The sequence below is a fragment of the Lacerta agilis genome, chromosome 2 (genome assembly GCF_009819535.1).
Source record: "Lacerta agilis isolate rLacAgi1 chromosome 2, rLacAgi1.pri, whole genome shotgun sequence".
In the NCBI taxonomy this organism is placed as follows: domain Eukaryota; kingdom Metazoa; phylum Chordata; class Lepidosauria; order Squamata; family Lacertidae; genus Lacerta; species Lacerta agilis.
The window spans coordinates 113,299,840-113,324,618 of NC_046313.1; the positions used below are offsets into that span (position 1 = coordinate 113,299,840).

At 43.5% G+C, this 24,779-nt stretch overlaps 3 protein-coding genes across 11 annotated transcripts; all 3 read right to left on the reverse strand.

Moving 5' to 3' along the window:
* Positions 1-2,908: 2,908 nt before the first annotated feature.
* On the reverse strand, positions 2,909-8,196 carry LOC117042485 (zinc finger protein 345-like). Its single transcript, XM_033142032.1, has 3 exons — positions 8,110-8,196; positions 5,320-6,070; positions 2,909-4,635 (listed from the first exon to the last, which is right to left on the reverse strand). The coding sequence occupies exons 2-3, from the start codon at positions 5,978-5,980 to the stop codon at positions 2,909-2,911; spliced, it is 2,388 nt and encodes a 795-aa protein (XP_032997923.1). The 5' UTR covers positions 5,981-6,070; positions 8,110-8,196.
* Positions 8,197-10,383: 2,187 nt separating this feature from the next.
* LOC117042637 (zinc finger protein 271-like) lies at positions 10,384-16,155 on the reverse strand. Of its 5 annotated transcripts, XM_033142204.1 has the most exons (4): positions 16,061-16,153; positions 13,256-14,006; positions 11,804-12,574; positions 10,384-11,383 (listed from the first exon to the last, which is right to left on the reverse strand). In XM_033142204.1, exons 2-4 carry the CDS (start codon positions 13,914-13,916, stop codon positions 10,425-10,427), a joined length of 2,391 nt encoding a protein of 796 aa, XP_032998095.1. In that variant the 5' UTR covers positions 13,917-14,006; positions 16,061-16,153; the 3' UTR covers positions 10,384-10,424. The 5 variants fall into 5 exon arrangements, with proteins under 5 accessions (XP_032998095.1, XP_032998094.1, XP_032998092.1 ...); XM_033142203.1 differs by having other exon boundaries at positions 10,384-12,571; positions 13,268-14,006; positions 16,061-16,155; XM_033142201.1 differs by having other exon boundaries at positions 10,384-12,574; positions 13,268-14,006; positions 16,061-16,155.
* Positions 16,156-18,352: 2,197 nt separating this feature from the next.
* On the reverse strand, positions 18,353-24,123 carry LOC117042636 (zinc finger protein 271-like). 5 transcript variants are annotated; one of them, XM_033142198.1, is made up of 4 exons: positions 24,040-24,123; positions 21,225-21,975; positions 19,773-20,543; positions 18,353-19,352 (listed from the first exon to the last, which is right to left on the reverse strand). In XM_033142198.1, exons 2-4 carry the CDS (start codon positions 21,883-21,885, stop codon positions 18,394-18,396), a joined length of 2,391 nt encoding a protein of 796 aa, XP_032998089.1. In that variant the 5' UTR covers positions 21,886-21,975; positions 24,040-24,123; the 3' UTR covers positions 18,353-18,393. The 5 variants fall into 5 exon arrangements, with proteins under 5 accessions (XP_032998089.1, XP_032998088.1, XP_032998087.1 ...); XM_033142197.1 differs by having other exon boundaries at positions 18,353-20,540; positions 21,237-21,975; XM_033142196.1 differs by having other exon boundaries at positions 18,353-20,543; positions 21,237-21,975.
* Between the last annotated feature and the right edge of the window lie 656 nt (positions 24,124-24,779).

Below are 24,779 nucleotides of genomic sequence, written 5' to 3' on the forward strand. Positions count from 1 at the left end.
GAAGAGGGTGATGCAAAAATGGGGGCTATTGACAGCAGTCCCATTTAGGGAACCTGAGAGCAGCCCTTTCCTGAGGTGCCTCCTTGCTCCTGGAATGCTCTTCCCAGGGAGGATCTCCTGGTGTCTTCCTTCCTTATTTTTATGCACCGGCATTTCAGCCAATGAGTGTATTCAGTGCTGTGAGTGATTTGTGAGTTGTTTAGATAGCAGGCAATAGGAATCCCCAGAGTCCTCAAAAGCTGCTTCTCCTTTCCTTTGAGTGTACTTCTTTTGATCCTTGTGCCTTTAACAGCTGTGTAGCAGGCAGAATTCCAACAGGTTAAGCTATTTCTAAAAAGGAAATATAACTGAGGAAGCTTTCACATTCTGTCTGTCACAAGTGTGGCCACTGATTTATGGTTGATAAAGTCTTCATATATACAGAGGACCAAGTCTTACTAAATAAAATGCAGCTTGGCTTCTGCAATTCACTAATCTTTTAGGGTTCCTTCAGCAACTAGGGCAAAGTGTTTTAACCATCTGTTCCTCTCCCCTAGTAGCACTGGAAACTAGCTCTGTGAGGAGAATAGGAGGTCTCTTCAGCTCCCAGAATTCCTTAGAGCAGTGTTTTTCAACCACTGTTCCGCGGCACACTAGTGTGCCGCGAGATGTTGCCTGGTGTGCCGTGGGGAAAACGTCCCGGCCGTTGTTGTTGCCTTCCTTCAGCCAATCAGGGTCAGCCTGCGCGTTTGTACACAGAGCCAAAAAGAGACGCCCGCCTTGCCCCAGCAGCGCCGAGGCTACACTGCACTGCATTGCATGGCCCTGGACGCAGCAGCCGGGCCGGCCGCCTCAAAAGCGCCTCCCTCCCTCCTTCACCCTCCCGCCGGCCAATCGTCAGCACCCTCCGGCCTGCCAGAGTTCCTCGGCTGTCGGCGTGGCCCTGAAGGGGTCCTGCGCGCCGCCCGCGCGCGCGCCTTGTCTCGAGTGGGGTTCCGAGGCCAATGTAGGCACGCGCATCTTAGAAGCGGGAGGGGTGTGTGGAAAGAGCGGGCCGGAGATGAGGAGGAGGGAGCCGGCAGTGGAGGTGGGTGGGGGCTTGGAAATGGCGCGCGCGAGGCGGAGGCCGGTGGGGGGGGGGGAGAGAGAGAGGATTCAGTACCAAATCGGATGCAAAACCGCATCTATAACCTCTCAAGGGAAATGTTTCCCAAAGTGCAGTCATCTCCAACCTACATAAATTAATTAAGAATTCTTTTGCTGTTTGGAGGAAATAACAAGCCTGGCTCCTTTCAGCTGGGTGAGAGCACTTTGCTAATAAATGATGAATAATTAGGATGTGTAGGTTTCCTTTTGCATTTATTTCGCACTTGCTGGTTCAACCTCTTTGAACTTCCCAAAGCACAAGATCATCACAAAAAAGGGAAACACCACATTGGCTGGGCTCTCAAGTGTGGCATGGCAGTTAATTATATCATGTCAGGATGTCTCAGGAGCTTCTCCTCTCATGTCTTTGTCACAAAAAGTCACTCAGGTACAAGACTAGAGTCCCTCAGACCTTACTTGGGGCTGGACTATATTTTGAAAAAAATATGAACAAATTCCTATGCCCCACAAATAACCCAGAGATGCATTTTAAATAAAAGGACAGGTTCCAATTCTGTAAAAACATGCTGATTCCTGGACCATCCGCGGGCAGCATTTAGAAGGTGATTGGGCCACATCCGGCCCCCGGGTCTTAGTTTGGGGACCCCTGCTCTTAAGTCCAAGAATTATAAAATACTTTCTTTGTGTTTATTTGATTCCTATTCAAGAGAATTACTTTATATATAGTCAATATAGGCACAGAGTTAAATTTTTTAACATTTTCTAATGGTGGTGTGCCTCGTGATTTTTTTCATGAAACAAGTGTGCCTTTGCCCAAAAAAGGTTGAAAAACACTGCCTTAGAGGAAGCCATGACTGTTTAAAGCAGTATCACAGTGATTTCACTGCATGGGAAACCCAGTCATATGGGCAGGGTATAAATAATAAATTGTTCTTCTTCTTGTTGTTGTTATTTGAATGTGCTGAGTGTGCTGGAAACTGCAACCTAAATTGGAAAGCTGCATCCATTTTGTTGTGAGGAGCCAGAGAAAAGAAGAGTACAAAGCATAATATTTACACAACATTATTATTCAGGATTGGTAGTCTCAAAAGAAATCTAAAAAGTTAGAAGCAGCTACTGTGCCAATTTTACAATTCCAATGGGGAAGCCTCTGAAGCCTTTCAAACTTCTCCTTTCCTTGGGTCAATCCTTCTCTTTGGTTTCAAGAGCCTAAGCAATCACCTAAATAATCCCCAACTTTGTTAATTCAGCCGGATGAACAGAAGAGCCTCACATTTATTGGGGTGCCAAGAGAACTCCCCAATGTGAAGAGAGAGAGGTGCTGGTTGACTTTGCTCTGGCCAAGGAAAGAGCTGAGTTTTCTCTAGATTATCCCAAGAGCAATTTTCATAGCATAATTGATTAAGAGAAAGCCACTTTATTATATATATATGTAAAAACTTTTCAGCTATCACATGGAATCCACCCAAACAATGAACAACAAACCTGAGGCAATGAGTTTTAGTTACTTAAAAGAACTTGCCCAAAGCATGTATTACGTGTTTGTATTGGGAGGTTCAGGTGGGGACGTGGCCTGTGTGTGGCTCCTGTGATGCCCAAGAGATGGATGCCGACACTGAGGTCACATCCGCACAAAACCTTTATAGCTCCTTTATAGATATTATATGGCATTCTCAAAAGAATTCTGGAAACAGTAGTTTGAACCTCACAGGTCTAAATTCCAGCCAGCTTACAAACACCATTAAGTTCCCAGTATTCTTTAGGGGAAGCTTTAAATATATAGTATTGTGTGGATGCGACCTTCTTAGGATAGTTGAAGAAGTTACATGGTTTCCATCCGCTGTGCGTTCTCACCTTCATGAGGTCTTGATTCATCATCTAAACCTTCACTGAGATTTGAACCCTGGTTGGGCGTCTCCCTTGTGTGGTGCTTTTGATGCCTCTCGAGGTCTGATTTACGAATGAAGCTCTTTCCACATTGTTCACACTTGTGCAGTTTCTCCCCTGTATGGCAAGACCTTGTATGTCTGGAAAGACCTGTGCTCTCACTGAAGCTTTTTCTACACACAGGGCATTCGTAGGGTTTGTCTCCTGTGTGAGTTCTTTGATGTCTAAGGAGATTTGCCTCCTGACTGAAGGCTTTTCTACAATCTGAGCATTGAAAAGGTTTTTGTGTTGTGTGGGTTCCTTGATGTGTAATAAGAAGTTTCCTTGAACGGAAACATTGACTGCACTTGGAACATGCATAGACTTTGTTCCATCCGTGTAGGATTCTCTTATGTCTAGTAAGGATTGACCTGCTACTGAAACATTTTCTACACCCTTTGCATTTATAGGGTTTCTCTGCTTTGTGTGGTATTCTTTTATGTTTGGTAAGGTATGACCACTTAGTATAGCTTTCCCCCCAAGCTGAACATTTATACTTTTTTTTGCGAATCATTTGTTGACTAGGAAGATTTGAGCTCTTAGTAAAGCTTTTTCTACCCAGTGATGACTTAAAAGGTGTCTTCCTCCTATGAAGCTTTAGATGTTTAGTAAGGTTTGCCTCCTGACTGAAGCATTTACCGCACACTGAGCATTCATGGGCTCTCTCACCTTTATGAATCCTGTGATGTTTAGTAAAGTGCGACTTTTGAGAAAAACACTTACCACACACTGAACATTTGAAAGGCTTCTCCCCTGTGTGAGTTCTTTTATGTACTTTAAGGTGTGAGCTTTGTGTGAAACATTTATCGCACTCAGAACATTTGAAAGGCTTCTCCTGTGTGTGAATTCTTTTATGTACTGTAAGGTATGAGCTGTGTACGAAACATTTATCGCACTCAGAACATTTGAAAGGCTTCTCCCCTGTGTGAATTCTTTTATGTCGTGTAAGGCTTGCGTTCGCAGTAAAGCTTTTATCGCACTCAGAACATTTGAAAGGCTTTTCCCGTGTGTGAGTTCTTTCATGTACTGTAAGGTTTGAGCTGTGTGCGAAACATTTATCGCACTCAGAACATTTAAAAGGCTTCTCCCCTGTGTGAGTTCTTTTATGTTGTGTAAGGTTTGCGTTCGTAGTAAAGCTTTTATTGCACTCAGAACATCTGAAAGGCTTTTGCCCTGTGTGGGTTCTTTTATGTTGTGTAAGGTCACTTTTCAAGCGGAAGCTCTTTCCACAGTCTGCACTTTTATGAGGTTTCTGTCCTGTGTGAATCATCTGATGGGCAGCAAACTGCTTCTGATACCTGAAGCTCTTTCCACACCGCTTCACCTCTGTAGGGCATCTGGGGCTGTTTCCATTGTTTCTGCTCCCACTGCTTGTTCCTTCAGACTCTGCCCTTTGATTTCTTTTCTCCTCTGTGGACGCTCTCAAAGCATCTCTGTTTTCTGGTTGTTCTCCTTGCTCAGTGAAGACGCCACTTTGAGGAACGATGGATTCATCTGTCTTCCGTTCTGTGTGACTTCTCTTTCCCCTCCTTGGTCCATCCTGACTCAGGTAGTTCTGCTCCACCATCTCATCCTGTGCTTTCACCAAAGATTTCCTTCTGTTCTGCCTCCACTGCTCAACGCCTGCTGGGTAAGAGAGAAGGAAATCATGGATGTCAGAGAGAGATGGAAACAGAAAGATTCAATCTAATATGTTTTGTCTTTTGTTACACATTTTGGGCAAATGTTGTCTAAGCGGGCAGTGATTTTCCATCATGGGTGACTTTTCTTTCCACTCTGCTCAATATCCTTAAGTCTGGTTTTGCCATTCTGTCAGATTCACCAGCAAGTTCCTACCTGTAGAGATCCTATTCTTTAGAACAAATGTTATCTCACTCTCCAGGTGGAAGCTTCAATTGGCGTTAGGAAGCACAGCTACAGATAGTTTGTCCATCATGAGGTAAGATCAAAATTTCTAATTCTTGATGCATTGAAACTTTTCTAGTGCTCAAGAGCAGACAATACAGCGAAAGTAGCAGACTACGAACATAGGAAAAGAGGTTGTGAACAACAAACAAAACAACCAAAAGTACAACGCTAAATTGAAAAATTTCTGCACAAGGCCTATATATGCCCAGCAAACAGAACCTACATAGAGTGGGTTCTATGACAGTCCATTACTTGTAGTGGGTCTATTCTAAGTTGTTGCATCATGGGATGACCTCCAAAATAGCCTTGTGTTCTTGTCATTAAGGCCTGGAGCTCAGAAGGAATTTTGCCTGGGATTTCCCTCCCATATATGCATTACCCAGGAGTCCCATTACTTACCAGTATCCATACCTCTCTGGGCTGTGGCTTCACTGGGTGCTCTTCCTTGAAAAACGGGCTTCTGACTAACCATTTCCTCATACCCAACGCAGGAGTCTTGTTCCTTGGTGGCATCAAGAGCAGGCTGGAAGGTGGATTCATTGGGGCCTTTCCAATCTCCTCTGCCAGGAATAGGCATATCTATATCCTCCTCTGAGTCTTCTTCCTCAGGATACCCAGTTCTGATACGGACGGTGGGCTTTTGTAGGACACCTTGCTCATACGCAATGCAGATGTCTTGTCCCTTAGCAGCATCAACAACAGCCTGGGCTGGAGGTTCAATGGGGACGCTGGAGTCTAGTTTGCTGGGAACGGGACCCTCCACTGAGTGGGTTTCCTGCAAACACGCCTTTCTCTCGCTGGTGTTGGGGAACTGCCAGATGTTTTTCTCGCCCACAATGCACACATCCTGCTCCTCAGCAGCACCAGGAATTGTCTGCACTGTGATTTCCCAGGAGGCTCTGAAACTTCCCCCACGAAAAAGGGCTACATCCTCCTCCTCCTCGACTGGGTGGGCTTTCTGCTGCACCTGCGTTCTCTTATGGATGATGGGCTTTGGCCTGATGGGTTCCCCATAGACAATGCACAGGTCTGGCTCCTTGCAAGTATCAAACATCATCATCCTGGCTGTGGTCCAACTGGGCTCCTTGCAACCTTCTTTGTAGGCACGGGCGTCTTCTGTTTCATCTACTGTCTGCCACTTTCTCTTTGCCTGTTTGGAAAAGTAGATTATATTAAACTCTTGAGAAACAGGAGATACAGAGAATTAGAAGCACAAGAGTATCCTGTTCAGCTCACCCTTGGGAGGATACATTATGTGCCCCATATGCACACTAGACACACTCCATTTCACTGCTTTAGGAAAATAGCTCACAAATGAATCTTTTCCTTCATGACGTTCATGTACACAAGAGAATAGTAACGTTGGCCACTTAGCTCCGTACTGTCTACACTGACAGGCAGCAGCTCTCCAGAGTCCCATACGGGAAGCCTCTCCCAAGTGCTACATGGAGATACTGGGGATTGAACTTGCCACCTTCTGCAATGCAAGGCAGGCACTCTACCACTGAGTTGCATTCCTTCCCCCTAAGACTCTTTTGATCTTTGCTCCAGGAAATGTATCAACCTCCACCTGCAGAATCTCTAATACACTTCCTGTCCCACTTTTCCTTTCTGATGTGGACTCTGGGCTGCACTCTGCCTTAAACAAGCTCCCCCTTAATGAAAAATGTAAATAACGCAAACACAAAAGGCAAGAGGCTATCTTCCTGACCCCACCCCCATTTTAACCTCCCAGGGGAAGACATTTCTCTCTTGCAGCCTTCCTTGCTAACCATATTCCTCCTCCTTCTGCACCATGAGAAATCCCTTGTTTTCACTTTCTCATTCTCCCAAAGGGCTGTCATCCTTTGACTCACCCAGGTCCCCTTAGGGATGCTGCCGAGGGCGGTGTTGTGTCACTGTGATCTGTCTGAAGTGAAACAGACAGAGAAAGATCCCTAAAAGTTAATAGGGAGAAATCTGTGCTTTCTATAAGGGAAAAAGTGAGATTGTAGATATATGTTCTTCTCAGTTATGTTTCTGAAAGTAAAGCTGTTTGGAATACAAATAGTCTGAACATTGCACATGTTCTACACACAAGCACACCAACCTTTACTTCGTAGTCCCTGGCTACCGCTGATGTACATTCCTTTCCTCTGTTGCTATTTGCTCCAGAAATGTAGATTCCTCTACCTGCAGAAACCCTAAAACACATCCTGTCCCTCTTTCCCTTCTGTTATTGACTCTGGGTTGCAGCTCCCCAAGGACCCTCCCTTAAGCAATCATGCTCCTTCATGGACACTCGCCCGTAGTGAAATATTAAATTAATGCAAAAGGCAAAGGGCAGTTTACCAATCTTGCATTCTTCCTTGCTGACCAATACAACACAATGCAAATCTTTATTACTGTCAAAGACCAGCATATAAAATCTGAAAGGTGCTTTAGAAAGCTAAAAGGTATTAAAACACAAGGTGAATATAAAAGTCTAATTTTTTTTAAAAAGAAGCTAAAAGTATCCAAAAGAAGGGTCAGGAACATGGGGTGGGTGTGGAAGAGCACAAAAGGTTGATATAGTGAAGTCTTTAACTATCATTTACAGAGCACTCTGATAGGTTCATTATAACTGATTTGTGGCACAGGTCATCCCGCTATGAATCTCGAGCGCTGCTGTGCAGAACCTAGTAACACGATACATTGCAGCAGGATCCAACTTGCATTTTCCCAGCTTCTGCTCGTGATCTTCATTCCATTCCCAAAACAATTCCTTGCTGACCGTATTCCTTCTCCCACAAAACGGGGGATACCCTTGTTGTCACTTTCTCATTCCTCCAGAGGAATGCCAGCCTCCTTTGACTCACCCAGGTCCTAATAATAATAATAATAATAATAATAATAATAATAATAATAATTTGTACCCTGCCCATCTGGCTGGGTCTCCCCAGCCACTCTGGGTGGCTTCCATCAAATATTAAAATACATTAAAATATCACAGATTTAAAACTTCCCTAAACAGGGCTGCCAATAATAATTAGTCTTAGGACTAAGGCAGGTCTACATTTGAGACCCGGAGTAGCCCCTTGTGAGGCCATGTTTGTATTTCAAATGCCACAAAGGTGAAGAAAGCGGGGTGGAAACAGGGACTCCTAGTTCAGAAATTTCTACCCAAACCCAGCATGTCTTATCTTGAGTTCTTGGTAGGCTCCAACTCACCCCTTCTGGTAGACATTGGTGAATTCACAGGCTTCCCTTCTTCATCTCAAGCCCCTTCACTGATCCACTTGGGTGTTTGCTCAGATAAATGGGGCCAGGTGTTGATCGTTTATGTGGGAAGTGCAAAGGCTGCTGGGAATAGTCCATCATGAGGTAAGATCAAAATTTCTAATTCTTGATGCATTGAATCTTTTCTAGTGCTCAAGAGCAGACAATACAGCGAAAGTAGCAGACTACGAACGTAGGGAAAGTAGTTGTGAACAACAAACAAAACAACAAAAAGTACAACGCTAAATTGAAAATTTTCTTCACAAGGCTTATATATGCCCAGCAAACAGAACCTACATAGAGTGGGTTCTATGACAGTCCATTACTTTTAGTGGGTCTATTCTAAGTTGTTGCATCATGGGATGACCTCCAAAATAGTCTTGTGTTCTTGTCATTAAGGCCAGGAGCTCAGAAGGAATTATGCAATGAAGCAGATTGTTCTTGTTAGACTTGTCTCCTAGCATATCCTTGCTAGCATGCTGAATCACTACCCAGAGCTGACTTCACATAACAGGGCCGGAAGAGGGTGATGCAAAAATGGGGGCTATTGACAGCAGTCCCATTTAGGGAACCTGAGAACAGGCCTTTCCTGAGGTGCCTCCTCGCTCCTGGAATGCTCTTCCCAGGGAGGATCTCCTGGTGTCTTCCTTCCTTATTTTTAGGCACCGGCATTTCAGCCAATGAGCGAATTCAGAGCTGTGACAGATTTATGAGTCGTTTAGATACCACGCAATAGGAATCCCCAGAGCCTCAAAAGCTGCTTCCCCCTACCTTTGAGTGTATACTTCTTCTGATCCTTGTGCCTTTAACAGCTGTGTAGCAGACAGATTTTCAACAGGTTAAGCTATTTCTAAAAGGGAAATATAACTATGGGGAAGCTTTCACGTTCTGTCTGTCACAAGTGCGGCCATTGATTTATGGTTGATAAAGTCTTCATATATACAGAGGACCGACCAATTCTTACTGAATAAAACGCAGCTTGACATCTGCAATTCTGCAATTTAGGGTTCCTTCAGCAACTAGGGGAAAGTGTTTTAACCATCTGTTCCTCTCCCCTAGTAGCACTGGAAACTAGCTCTGTGAGGAGAATAGGAGGCCTCTTCAGCTCCCAGAATTCCTTAGAGGAAGCCATGACTGTTTAAAGCAGTATCATGGTGCTTTCACTGCATGGGAAACCCAGCCATATGGGTGGGGTATTAATAAATTATTATTATTATTATTATTATTATTATTATTATTACTACAGGTGTGTAGCCGTGTTGGTCTGCTATAGTTGAAACAAAATAGAAAAATCTTTCCAGTAGCACCTTAGAGACCAACTGAGTTTGTTCTTTGGTCTCTAAGGTGCTACTGGAAAGATTTTTCTATTTATTATTATTATTATTATTATTAGAATGTATGCTGAGTGTGCTGGAAACTGCAACCTAAATTGGAAAGCTGCATCCATTTTGTTGTGAGGAGCCAGAGAAAACAAGAGTACAAAGCATAATATTTACACAACTTTATTATTCAGGATTGGTAGTCTCAAAAGAAATCTAAAAAGTTAGAAGCAGCTACTGTGCCAATTTTACAATACCAATGGGGAAGCCTCTGAAGCCTTTCAAACTTCTCCTCCTTTCCTTGGGTCAATCCTTCTCTTTGGTTTCAAGAGCCTAAACAATCACCTAAATAATCCCCAACTTTGTTAATTCAGCCGGATGAACAGAAGAGCCTCACATTTATTGGGGTGCCAAGAGAACTCCCCAATGTGAAGAGAGAGAGGTGCTGGTTGACTTTGCTCTGGCCAAGGAAAGAGCTGAGTTTTCTCTAGATTCTCCCAAGAGCAATTTTCATAGCATAACTGATTAAGAGAAAGCCACTTTATTATATATATATATGTAAAAACTTTTCAGCTATCACATGGAATCCACCCAAACAATGAACAACAAACCTGAGGCAATGAGTTTTAGTTACTTAAAAGAACTTGCCCAAAGCATGTATTACGTGTTTGTATTGGGAGGTTCAGGTGGGGACGTGGCCTCTGTGTGGCTCCTGCGATGCCCAAGAGATGGACACCGACACTGAGGTCACATCCGCACAAAACCTTTAAAGCTCCTTTATAGATATTACATGGCATTCTCAAAAGAATTCTGGAAACAGTAGTTTGAACCTCACAGGTCTAAATTCCAGCCAGCTTACAAACACCATTAAGTTCCCAGTATTCTTTAGGGGAAGCTTTAAATATGCAGTATTGTGTGGATGCGACCTTCTTAGGATAGTTGAAGAAGTTACATGGTTTCCATCCGCTGTGCGTTCTCACCTTCATGAGGTCTTGATTCATCATCTAAACCTTCACTGAGATTTGAACCCTGGTTGGGCGTCTCCCTTGTGTGGTGCTTTTGATGCCTCTTGAGGTCTGATTTACGAATGAAGCTCTTTCCACATTGTTCACACTTGTGCAGTTTCTCCCCTGTATGGCAAGACCTTGTATGTCTGGAAAGACCTGCGCTCTCACTGAAGCTTTTTCTACACACAGGGCATTCGTGGGGTTTGTCTCCTGTGTGAGTTCTTTGATGTCTAAGGAGATTTGCCTCCTGACTGAAGGCTTTTCTACACTGTGAGCATTGAAAAGGTTTCTGTGCTGTGTGGGTTCCTTGATGTGTAATAAGAAGTCTCCTTGAACGGAAACATTGACTGCACTTGGAACATGCATAGACTTTGTTCCATCTGTGTAGGATTCTCTTATGTCTAGTAAGGATTGACCTGCTACTGAAACATTTTCTACACCCTTTGCATTTATAGGGTTTCTCTGCTTTGTGTGGTATTCTTTTATGTTTGGTAAGGTATGACCACTTAGTATAGCTTTTCCCCCAAGCTGAACATTTATACTTTTTTTTGCGAATCATTTGTTGACTAGGAAGATTTGAGCTCTTAGTAAAGCTTTTTCTACCCAGTGATGACTTAAAAGGTGTCTTCCTCCTATGAAGCTTTAGATGTTTAGTAAGGTTTGCCTCCTGACTGAAGCATTTACCACACACTGAGCATTCATGGGCTCTCTCACCTTTGTGAATCCTTTGATGTTTAGTAAAGTGCGACTTTTGAGAAAAACACTTACCACACACTGAACATTTGAAAGGCTTCTCCCCTGTGTGAGTTCTTTTATGTACTTTAAGGTGTGAGCTTTGTGTGAAACATTTATCGCACTCAGAACATTTGAAAGGCTTCTCCTTTGTGTGAGTTCTTTTATGTACTGTAAGGCTTGTTTGCCAACCAAAGCTTTTCTTGCACACTGAACATTTGAAAGGCTTCTCCTTTGTGTGAGTTCTTTTATGTTCAGTAAGGCTTGTGTGCCAACCAAAGCTTTTCTTGCACACTGAACATTTGAAAGGCTTTTGCCCTGTGTGAATTCTTTCATGTCTTGTAAGGTCTGTTTTCAAACGGAAGCTCTTTCCACAGTCTGCACATTTATATGGTTTCCCCCCTGTGTGAATGCTTTGATGTTTAGTAAAGTCCGACCTTTGAGAAAAACACTTACTACACACTGAACATTTGAAAGGTTTCTCCCCTGTGTGAGTTCTTTTATGTACTGTAAGGTATGAGCTTTGTGTGAAACATTTATCGCACTCAGAACATTTGAAAGGCTTCTCCTGTGTGTGAATTCTTTTATGTACTGTAAGGTATGAGCTTTGTGTGAAACATTTATCGCACTCAGAACATTTGAAAGGCTTCTGCTGTGTGTGAATTCTTTTATGTACTGTAAGGTATGAGCTGTGTACGAAACATTTATCGCACTCAGAACATTTGAAAGGCTTTTCCCGTGTGTGAGTTCTTTTATGTACTGTAAGGTTTGAGCTGTGTGCGAAACATTTATCGCACTCAGAACATTTGAAAGGCTTCTCCCCTGTGTGAGTTCTTTTATGTCGTGTAAGGTTTGCGTTCGCAGTAAAGCTTTTATCGCACTCAGAACATTTGAAAGGCTTTTGCCCTGTGTGGGTTCTTTTATGTTGTGTAAGGTCACTTTTCAAGCGGAAGCTCTTTCCACAGTCTGCACTTTTATGAGGTTTCTGTCCTGTGTGAATCATCTGATGGGCAGCAAACTGCTTCTGATACCTGAAGCTCTTTCCACACCGCTTCACCTCTGTAGGGCATCTGGGGCTGTTTCCATTGTTTCTGCTCCCACTGCTTGTTCCTTCAGACTCTGCCCTTTGATTTCTTTTCTCCTCTGTGGACGCTCTCAAAGCATCTCTGTTTTCTGGTTGTTCTCCTTGCTCAGTGAAGACGCCACTTTGAGGAACGATGGATTCATCTGTCTTCCGTTCTGTGTGACTTCTCTTTCCCCTCCTTGGTCCATCCTGACTCAGGTAGTTCTGCTCCACCATCTCATCCTGTGCTTTCACCAAAGATTTCCTTCTGTTCTGCCTCCACTGCTCAACGCCTGCTGGGTAAGAGAGAAGGAAATCATGGATGTCAGAGAGAGATGGAAACAGAAAGATTCAATCTAATATGTTTTGTCTTTTGTTACACATTTTGGGCAAATGTTGTCTAAGCGGGCAGTGATTTTCCATCATGGGTGACTTTTCTTTCCACTCTGCTCAATATCCTTAAGTCTGGTTTTGCCATTCTGTCAGATTCACCAGCAAGTTCCTACCTGTAGAGATCCTATTCTTTAGAACAAATGTTATCTCACTCTCCAGGTGGAAGCTTCAATTGGCGTTAGGAAGCACAGCTACAGATAGTTTGTCCATCATGAGGTAAGATCAAAATTTCTAATTCTTGATGCATTGAAACTTTTCTAGTGCTCAAGAGCAGACAATACAGCGAAAGTAGCAGACTACGAACATAGGAAAAGAGGTTGTGAACAACAAACAAAACAACCAAAAGTACAACGCTAAATTGAAAAATTTCTGCACAAGGCCTATATATGCCCAGCAAACAGAACCTACATAGAGTGGGTTCTATGACAGTCCATTACTTGTAGTGGGTCTATTCTAAGTTGTTGCATCATGGGATGACCTCCAAAATAGCCTTGTGTTCTTGTCATTAAGGCCTGGAGCTCAGAAGGAATTTTGCCTGGGATTTCCCTCCCATATATGCATTACCCAGGAGTCCCATTACTTACCAGTATCCATACCTCTCTGGGCTGTGGCTTCACTGGGTGCTCTTCCTTGAAAAACGGGCTTCTGACTAACCATTTCCTCATACCCAACGCAGGAGTCTTGTTCCTTGGTGGCATCAAGAGCAGGCTGGAAGGTGGATTCATTGGGGCCTTTCCAATCTCCTCTGCCAGGAATAGGCATATCTATATCCTCCTCTGAGTCTTCTTCCTCAGGATACCCAGTTCTGATACGGACGGTGGGCTTTTGTAGGACACCTTGCTCATACGCAATGCAGATGTCTTGTCCCTTAGCAGCATCAACAACAGCCTGGGCTGGAGGTTCAATGGGGACGCTGGAGTCTAGTTTGCTGGGAACGGGACCCTCCACTGAGTGGGTTTCCTGCAAACACGCCTTTCTCTCGCTGGTGTTGGGGAACTGCCAGATGTTTTTCTCGCCCACAATGCACACATCCTGCTCCTCAGCAGCACCAGGAATTGTCTGCACTGTGATTTCCCAGGAGGCTCTGAAACTTCCCCCACGAAAAAGGGCTACATCCTCCTCCTCCTCGACTGGGTGGGCTTTCTGCTGCACCTGCGTTCTCTTATGGATGATGGGCTTTGGCCTGATGGGTTCCCCATAGACAATGCACAGGTCTGGCTCCTTGCAAGTATCAAACATCATCATCCTGGCTGTGGTCCAACTGGGCTCCTTGCAACCTTCTTTGTAGGCACGGGCGTCTTCTGTTTCATCTACTGTCTGCCACTTTCTCTTTGCCTGTTTGGAAAAGTAGATTATATTAAACTCTTGAGAAACAGGAGATACAGAGAATTAGAAGCACAAGAGTATCCTGTTCAGCTCACCCTTGGGAGGATACATTATGTGCCCCATATGCACACTAGACACACTCCATTTCACTGCTTTAGGAAAATAGCTCACAAATGAATCTTTTCCTTCATGACGTTCATGTACACAAGAGAATAGTAACGTTGGCCACTTAGCTCCGTACTGTCTACACTGACAGGCAGCAGCTCTCCAGAGTCCCATACGGGAAGCCTCTCCCAAGTGCTACATGGAGATACTGGGGATTGAACTTGCCACCTTCTGCAATGCAAGGCAGGCACTCTACCACTGAGTTGCATTCCTTCCCCCTAAGACTCTTTTGATCTTTGCTCCAGGAAATGTATCAACCTCCACCTGCAGAATCTCTAATACACTTCCTGTCCCACTTTTCCTTTCTGATGTGGACTCTGGGCTGCACTCTGCCTTAAACAAGCTCCCCCTTAATGAAAAATGTAAATAACGCAAACACAAAAGGCAAGAGGCTATCTTCCTGACCCCACCCCCATTTTAACCTCCCAGGGGAAGACATTTCTCTCTTGCAGCCTTCCTTGCTAACCATATTCCTCCTCCTTCTGCACCATGAGAAATCCCTTGTTTTCACTTTCTCATTCTCCCAAAGGGCTGTCATCCTTTGACTCACCCAGGTCCCCTTAGGGATGCTGCCGAGGGCGGTGTTGTGTCACTGTGATCTGTCTGAAGTGAAACAGACAGAGAAAGATCCCTAAAAGTTAATAGGGAGAAATCTGTGCTTTCTATAAGGGAAAAAGTGAGATTGTAGATATATGTTCTTCTCAGTTATGTTTCTGAAAGTAAAGCTGTTTGGAATACAAATAGTCTGAACATTGCACATGTTCTACACACAAGCACACCAACCTTTACTTCGTAGTCCCTGGCTACCGCTGATGTACATTCCTTTCCTCTGTTGCTATTTGCTCCAGAAATGTAGATTCCTCTACCTGCAGAAACCCTAAAACACATCCTGTCCCTCTTTCCCTTCTGTTATTGACTCTGGGTTGCAGCTCCCCAAGGACCCTCCCTTAAGCAATCATGCTCCTTCATGGACACTCGCCCGTAGTGAAATATTAAATTAATGCAAAAGGCAAAGGGCAGTTTACCAATCTTGCATTCTTCCTTGCTGACCAATACAACACAATGCAAATCTTTATTACTGTCAAAGACCAGCATATAAAATCTGAAAGGTGCTTTAGAAAGCTAAAAGGTATTAAAACACAAGGTGAATATAAAAGTCTAATTTTTTTTAAAAAGAAGCTAAAAGTATCCAAAAGAAGGGTCAGGAACATGGGGTGGGTGTGGAAGAGCACAAAAGGTTGATATAGTGAAGTCTTTAACTATCATTTACAGAGCACTCTGATAGGTTCATTATAACTGATTTGTGGCCCAGGTCATCCCGCTATGAATCTCGAGCGCTGCTGTGCAGAACCTAGTAACACGATACATTGCAGCAGGATCCAACTTGCATTTTCCCAGCTTCTGCTCGTGATCTTCATTCCATTCCCAAAACAATTCCTTGCTGACCGTATTCCTTCTCCCACAAAACGGGGGATACCCTTGTTGTCACTTTCTCATTCCTCCAGAGGAATGCCAGCCTCCTTTGACTCACCCAGGTCCTAATAATAATAATAATAATAATAATAATAATAATAATAATAATAATAATAATAATAATTTGTACCCTGCCCATCTGGCTGGGTCTCCCCAGCCACTCTGGGTGGCTTCCATCAAATATTAAAATACATTAAAATATCACAGATTTAAAACTTCCCTAAACAGGGCTGCCAATAATAATTAGTCTTAGGACTAAGGCAGGTCTACATTTGAGACCCGGAGTAGCCCCTTGTGAGGCCATGTTTGTATTTCAAATGCCACAAAGGTGAAGAAAGCGGGGTGGAAACAGGGACTCCTAGTTCAGAAATTTCTACCCAAACCCAGCATGTCTTATCTTGAGTTCTTGGTAGGCTCCAACTCACCCCTTCTGGTAGACATTGGTGAATTCACAGGCTTCCCTTCTTCATCTCAAGCCCCTTCACTGATCCACTTGGGTGTTTGCTCAGATAAATGGGGCCAGGTGTTGATCGTTTATGTGGGAAGTGCAAAGGCTGCTGGGAATAGTCCATCATGAGGTAAGATCAAAATTTCTAATTCTTGATGCATTGAATCTTTTCTAGTGCTCAAGAGCAGACAATACAGCGAAAGTAGCAGACTACGAACGTAGGGAAAGTAGTTGTGAACAACAAACAAAACAACAAAAAGTACAACGCTAAATTGAAAATTTTCTTCACAAGGCTTATATATGCCCAGCAAACAGAACCTACATAGAGTGGGTTCTATGACAGTCCATTACTTTTAGTGGGTCTATTCTAAGTTGTTGCATCATGGGATGACCTCCAAAATAGTCTTGTGTTCTTGTCATTAAGGCCAGGAGCTCAGAAGGAATTATGCAATGAAGCAGATTGTTCTTGTTAGACTTGTCTCCTAGCATATCCTTGCTAGCATGCTGAATCACTACCCAGAGCTGACTTCACATAACAGGGCCGGAAGAGGGTGATGCAAAAATGGGGGCTATTGACAGCAGTCCCATTTAGGGAACCTGAGAACAGGCCTTTCCTGAGGTGCCTCCTCGCTCCTGGAATGCTCTTCCCAGGGAGGATCTCCTGGTGTCTTCCTTCCTTATTTTTAGGCACCGGCATTTCAGCCAATGAGCGAATTCAGAGCTGTGACAGATTTATGAGTCGTTTAGATACCACGCAATAGGAATCCCCAGAGCCTCAAAAGCTGCTTCCCCCTACCTTTGAGTGTATACTTCTTCTGATCCTTGTGCCTTTAACAGCTGTGTAGCAGACAGATTTTCAACAGGTTAAGCTATTTCTAAAAGGGAAATATAACTATGGGGAAGCTTTCACGTTCTGTCTGTCACAAGTGCGGCCATTGATTTATGGTTGATAAAGTCTTCATATATACAGAGGACCGACCAATTCTTACTGAATAAAACGCAGCTTGACATCTGCAATTCTGCAATTTAGGGTTCCTTCAGCAACTAGGGGAAAGTGTTTTAACCATCTGTTCCTCTCCCCTAGTAGCACTGGAAACTAGCTCTGTGAGGAGAATAGGAGGCCTCTTCAGCTCCCAGAATTCCTTAGAGGAAGCCATGACTGTTTAAAGCAGTATCATGGTGCTTTCACTGCATGGGAAACCCAGCCATATGGGTGGGGTATTAATAAATTATTATTATTATTATTATTATTATTATTATTATTATTACTACAGGTGTGTAGCCGTGTTGGTCTGCTATAGTTGAAACAAAATAGAAAAATCTTTCCAGTAGCACCTTAGAGACCAACTGAGTTTGTTCTTTGGTCTCTAAGGTGCTACTGGAAAGATTTTTCTATTTATTATTATTATTATTATTATTATTATTATTATTATTAGAATGTATGCTGAGTGTGCTGGAAACTGCAACCTAAATTGGAAAGCTGCATCCATTTTGTTGTGAGGAGCCAGAGAAAACAAGAGTACAAAGCATAATATTTACACAACTTTATTATTCAGGATTGGTAGTCTCAAAAGAAATCTAAAAAGTTAGAAGCAGCTACTGTGCCAATTTTACAATACCAATGGGGAAGCCTCTGAAGCCTTTCAAACTTCTCCTCCTTTCCTTGGGTCAATCCTTCTCTTTGGTTTCAAGAGCCTAAACAATCACCTAAATAATCCCCAACTTTGTTAATTCAGCCGGATGAACAGAAGAGCCTCACATTTATTGGGGTGCCAAGAGAACTCCCCAATGTGAAGAGAGAGAGGTGCTGGTTGACTTTGCTCTGGCCAAGGAAAGAGCTGAGTTTTCTCTAGATTCTCCCAAGAGCAATTTTCATAGCATAACTGATTAAGAGAAAGCCACTTTATTATATATATATATGTAAAAACTTTTCAGCTATCACATGGAATCCACCCAAACAATGAACAACAAACCTGAGGCAATGAGTTTTAGTTACTTAAAAGAACTTGCCCAAAGCATGTATTACGTGTTTGTATTGGGAGGTTCAGGTGGGGACGTGGCCTCTGTGTGGCTCCTGCGATGCCCAAGAGATGGACACCGACACTGAGGTCACATCCGCACAAAACCTTTAAAGCTCCTTTATAGATATTACATGGCATTCTCAAAAGAATTCTGGAAACAGTAGTTTGAACCTCACAGGTCTAAATTCCAGCCAGCTTACAAACACCATTAAGTTCCCAGTATTCTTTAGGGGAAGCTTTAAATATGCAGTATTGTGTGGATGCGACCTTCTTAGGATAGTTGAAGAAGTTACATGGTTTCCATCCGCTGTGCGTTCTCACCTTCATGAGGTCTTGATTCATCATCTAAACCTTCACTGAGATTTGAACCCTGGTTGGGCGTCTCCCTTGTGTGGTGCTTTTGATGCCTCTTGAGGTCTGATTTACGAATGAAGCTCTTTCCACATTGTTCACACTTGTGCAGTTTCTCCCCTGTATGGCAAGACCTTGTATGTCTGGAAAGACCTGCGCTCTCACTGAAGCTTTTTCTACACACAGGGCATTCGTGGGGTTTGTCTCCTGTGTGAGTTCTTTGATGTCTAAGGAGATTTGCCTCCTGACTGAAGGCTTTTCTACACTGTGAGCATTGAAAAGGTTTCTGTGCTGTGTGGGTTCCTTGATGTGTAATAAGAAGTCTCCTTGAACGGAAACATTGACTGCACTTGGAACATGCATAGACTTTGTTCCATCCGTGTAGGATTCTCTTATGTCTAGTAAGGATTGACCTGCTACTGAAACATTTTCTACACCCTTCGCATTTATAGGGTTTCTCTGCTTTGTGTGGTATTCTTTTATGTTTGGTAAGGTATGACCACTTAGTATAGCTTTTCCCCCAAGCTGAACATTTATACTTTTTTTTGCGAATCATTTGTTGACTAGGAAGATTTGAGCTCTTAGTAAAGCTTTTTCTACCCAGTGATGACTTAAAAGGTGTCTTCCTCCTATGAAGCTTTAGATGTTTAGTAAGGTTTGCCTCCTGACTGAAGCATTTACCACACACTGAGCATTCATGGGCTCTCTCACCTTTGTGAATCCTTTGATGTTTAGTAAAGTGCGACTTTTGAGAAAAACACTTACCACACACTGAACATTTGAAAGGCTTCTCCCCTGTGTGAGTTCTTTTATGTACTTTAAGGTGTGAGCTTTGTGTGAAACATTTATCGCACTCAGAACATTTGAAAGGCTTCTCCTTTGTGTGAGTTCTTTTATGTACTGTAAGGCTTGTTTGCCAACCAAAGCTTTTCTTGCACACTGAACATTTGAAAGGCTTCTCCTTTGTGTGAGTTCTTTTATGTTCAGTAAGGCTTGTGTGCCAACCAAAGCTTTTCTTGCACACTGAACATTTGAAAGGCTTTTGCCCTGTGTGAATTCTTTCATGTCTTGTAAGGTCTGTTTTCAAACGGAAGCTCTTTCCACAGTCTGCACATTTATATGGTTTCCCCCCTGTGTGAATGCTTTGATGTTTAGTAAAGTCCGACCTTTGAGAAAAACACTTACTACACACTGAACATTTGAAAGGTTTCTCCCCTGTGTGAGTTCTTTTATGTACTGTAAGGTATGAGCTTTGTGTGAAACATTTATCGCACTCAGAACATTTGAAAGGCTTCTCCTGTGTGTGAATTCTTTTATGTACTGTAAGGTATGAGCTTTGTGTGAAACATTTATCGCACTCAGAACATTTGAAAGGCTTCTGCTGTGTGTGAATTCTTTTATGTACTGTAAGGTATGAGCTGTGTACGAAACATTTATCGCACTCAGAACATTTGAAAGGCTTTTCCCGTGTGTGAGTTCTTTTATGTACTGTAAGGTTTGAGCTGTGTGCGAAACATTTATCGCACTCAGAACATTTGAAAGGCTTCTCCCCTGTGTGAGTTCTTTTATGTCGTGTAAGGTTTGCGTTCGCAGTAAAGCTTTTATCGCACTCAGAACATTTGAAAGGCTTTTGCCCTGTGTGGGTTCTTTTATGTTGTGTAAGGTCACTTTTCAAGCGGAAGCTCTTTCCACAGTCTGCACTTTTATGAGGTTTCTGTCCTGTGTGAATCATCTGATGGGCAGCAAACTGCTTCTGATACCTGAAGCTCTTTCCACACCGCTTCACCTCTGTAGGGCATCTGGGGCTGTTTCCATTGTTTCTGCTCCCACTGCTTGTTCCTTCAGACTCTGCCCTTTGATTTCTTTTCTCCTCTGTGGACGCTCTCAAAGCATCTCTGTTTTCTGGTTGTTCTCCTTGCTCAGTGAAGACGCCACTTTGAGGAACGATGGATTCATCTGTCTTCCGTTCTGTGTGACTTCTCTTTCCCCTCCTTGGTCCATCCTGACTCAGGTAGTTCTGCTCCACCATCTCATCCTGTGCTTTCACCAAAGATTTCCTTCTGTTCTGCCTCCACTGCTCAACGCCTGCTGGGTAAGAGAGAAGGAAATCATGGATGTCAGAGAGAGATGGAAACAGAAAGATTCAATCTAATATGTTTTGTCTTTTGTTACACATTTTGGGCAAATGTTGTCTAAGCGGGCAGTGATTTTCCATCATGGGTGACTTTTCTTTCCACTCTGCTCAATATCCTTAAGTCTGGTTTTGCCATTCTGTCAGATTCACCAGCAAGTTCCTACCTGTAGAGATCCTATTCTTTAGAACAAATGTTATCTCACTCTCCAGGTGGAAGCTTCAATTGGCGTTAGGAAGCACAGCTACAGATAGTTTGTCCATCATGAGGTAAGATCAAAATTTCTAATTCTTGATGCATTGAAACTTTTCTAGTGCTCAAGAGCAGACAATACAGCGAAAGTAGCAGACTACGAACATAGGAAAAGAGGTTGTGAACAACAAACAAAACAACCAAAAGTACAACGCTAAATTGAAAAATTTCTGCACAAGGCCTATATATGCCGAGCAAACAGAACCTACATAGAGTGGGTTCTATGACAGTCCATTACTTGTAGTGGGTCTATTCTAAGTTGTTGCATCATGGGATGACCTCCAAAATAGCCTTGTGTTCTTGTCATTAAGGCCTGGAGCTCAGAAGGAATTTTGCCTGGGATTTCCCTCCCATATATGCATTACCCAGGAGTCCCATTACTTACCAGTATCCATACCTCTCTGGGCTGTGGCTTCACTGGGTGCTCTTCCTTGAAAAACGGGCTTCTGACTAACCATTTCCTCATACCCAACGCAGGAGTCTTGTTCCTTGGTGGCATCAAGAGCAGGCTGGAAGGTGGATTCATTGGGGCCTTTCCAATCTCCTCTGCCAGGAATAGGCATATCTATATCCTCCTCTGAGTCTTCTTCCTCAGGATACCCAGTTCTGATACGGACGGTGGGCTTTTGTAGGACACCTTGCTCATACGCAATGCAGATGTCTTGTCCCTTAGCAGCATCAACAACAGCCTGGGCTGGAGGTTCACTGGGGACACTGGAGTCTAGTTTGCTGGGAACGGGACCCTCCACTGAGTGGGTTTCCTGCAAACACGCCTTTCTCTCGCTGGTGTTGGGGAACTGCCAGATGTTTTTCTCGCCCACAATGCACACATCCTGCTCCTCAGCAGCACCAGGAATTGTCTGCACTGTGATTTCCCAGGAGGCTCTGAAACTTCCCCCACGAAAAAGGGCTACATCCTCCTCCTCCTCGACTGGGTGGGCTTTCTGCTGCACCTGCGTTCTCTTATGGATGATGGGCTTTGGCCTGATGGGTTCCCCATAGACAATGCACAGGTCTGGCTCCTTGCAAGTATCAAACATCATCATCCTGGCTGTGGTCCAACTGGGCTCCTTGCAACCTTCTTTGTAGGCACGGGCGTCTTCTGTTTCATCTACTGTCTGCCACTTTCTCTTTGCCTGTTTGGAAAAGTAGATTATATTAAACTCTTGAGAAACAGGAGATACAGAGAATTAGAAGCACAAGAGTATCCTGTTCAGCTCACCCTTGGGAGGATACATTATGTGCCCCATATGCATCACTAGACACACTCCATTTCACTGCTTTAGGAAAATAGCTCACAAATGAATCTTTTCCTTCATGACGTTCATGTACACAAGAGAATAGTAACGTTGGCCACTTAGCTCCGTACTGTCTACACTGACAGGCAGCAGCTCTCCAGAGTCCCATACGGGAAGCCTCTCCCAAGTGCTACATGGAGATACTGGGGATTGAACTTGCCACCTTCTGCAATGCAAGGCAGGCACTCTACCACTGAGTTGCATTCCTTCCCCCTAAGACTCTTTTGATCTTTGCTCCAGGAAATGTATCAACCTCCACCTGCAGAATCTCTAATACACTTCCTGTCCCACTTTTCCTTTCTGATGTGGACTCTGGGCTGCACTCTGCCTTAAACAAGCTCCCCCTTAATGAAAAATGTAAATAACGCAAACACAAAAGGCAAGAGGCTACCTTCCTGACCCCACCCCCATTTTAACCTCCCAGGGGAAGACATCTCTCTCTTGCAGCCTTCCTTGCTAACCATATTCCTCCTCCTCCTGCACCATGAGAAATCCCCTTGTTTTCACTTTCTCATTCTCCCAAAGGGCTGTCGTCCTTTGACTCACCCAGGTTCCCTTAGGGATGCTGCCGAGGGTGGTGTTGTGTCACTGTGATCTGTCTGAAGTGAAACAGACAGAGAAAGATCCCTAAAAGTTAATAGGGAGAAATCTGTGCTTTCTATAAGGGAAAAAGTGAGATTGTAGATATATGTTCTTCTCAGTTATGTTTTTGAAAATAAAGCTGTTTGGAATACAAATAGTCTGAACATTGCACATGTTCTACACACAAGCACACCAACCTTTACTTCGTGGTCCCTGCCTACCGCTGATGTACATTCCTTTCCCCTAAGACTCTGTTGCTATTTGCTCCAGAAATGTAGCATCCTTCACCTGCAGATGCCCTAAAACACATCCTGCCCCTCTTTTCCTTCTGTTATTGACTCTGGGTTGCAGCTCCCCAAGGACTCTCCCTTAAGCAATCATGCTCCTTCATGGACACTCGCCCGTAGTGAAATATTAAATTAATGCAAAAGGCAAAGGGCAGTTTACCAATCCATGGGAAGAATTCCCTCTCTTGCATTCTTCCTTGCTGACCAATACACTACAATACAAATCTTTATTACGGTCAAAGACCAGCATTTAAAATCTGAAAGGTGCTTTAAAAAGCTAAAAGGTATTAAAACACAAGGTGAATATAAGAGTCTATAAATTTTTTTAAAAGAAGCTAAAAGTATCCAAAAGAAGGGTCAGGAACATGGGGTGGGTGTGGAAGAGCACAAAAGGTTGATATAGTGAAGACTTTAACGATCATTTACAGAGCACTCTGATATGTTCATTATAACTGATTTGTGGCCCAGGTCATCCTGCTATGAATCTCGAGCGCTGCTGTGCAGAACCTAGTAACACGATACATTGCAGCAGGATCCAACTTGCATTTTCCCAGCTTCTGCTCGTGATCTTCATTCCATTCCCAAAACAATTCCTTGCTGGCCATATTCCTTCTCCCACAAAACGGGGGATACCCTTGTTGTCACTTTCTCATTCCTCCAGAGGAATGCCAGCCTCCTTTGACTCACCCAGGTCCTAATAATAATAATAATAATAATAATAATAATAATAATAATAATAATTTGTACCCTGCCCATCTTGCTGGGTCTCTCTGGGCGGCTTCCAACAAATATTAAAATACATTAAAATATCACAGATTTAAAACTTCCCTAAACAGGGTTGCCAATAATAATTAGTCTTAGGACTAAGGCAGGTCTACATTTGAAACCCAGAGCAGCCCCTTGTGAGGCCAAGTTTGTATTTCAAATGCCACAAAGGTGAAGAAAGCAGGTTGGAAACAGGGACTCCTAGTTCAGAAATTTCTACCCAAACCCAGCATGTCTTATCTTGAGTTCTTGGTAGGCTCCAACTCACCCCTTCTGGTAGACATTGGTGAATTCACAGGCTTCCCTTCTTCATCTCAAGCCCCTTCACTGACCCACTTGGGTGTTTGCTCGGATAAATGGGGCCAGGTGTTGGTCGTTTATGTGGGAAGTGCAAAGGCTGCTGGGAATTGGAGTTCACAGAAAAGGAAACTGTTGCAGGGAGGAAGTGTGATCTGAAAAGAGAAATTAAACAGCAGAGAAAGAAAGACAGAAATGCCCTCTTTCCCCCTCTTGCACTTTGATTTATAGCTTTCTTGTTTTGTTTTGTTTTGTTTTGTTTTGTTTTGTTTAAATTGTGGCTCGGTTTCTCATATTGTCAACATAATAACATCAACTTTTGTGGTTTTCTTAAAAAAAAAGATTTTGACCCTGCTAATGTTAGCTTGACCATAAGCTAGTCCAGCATTCTGTTTACTACAGTGGCCAATCGGATAGCTCTAGGAAGACCAGTTACTGGATGTAGAAGAGCCAGAATCTGGTGTTCAGAATGATAAGGAAAGTTCCAGCTATCACCTTCCCCATCGCGCGGCCCCACCGCGAGGCTTCCAGGCCAGCGAGTGCGGGACCGTGGAGCCTCTTCCCCCCCAACGATGAGCGGGCACCCCTTGCACCCTGTTCCTGTCTTCCCCCCCTCACACACGTTGCACAAGCACCCACATAAACCCTCACGATAAAGGGTTTCCCCAAAAGCCCCAATTTGCGCCCCTATAAACCTCCGAAATCGCTCCT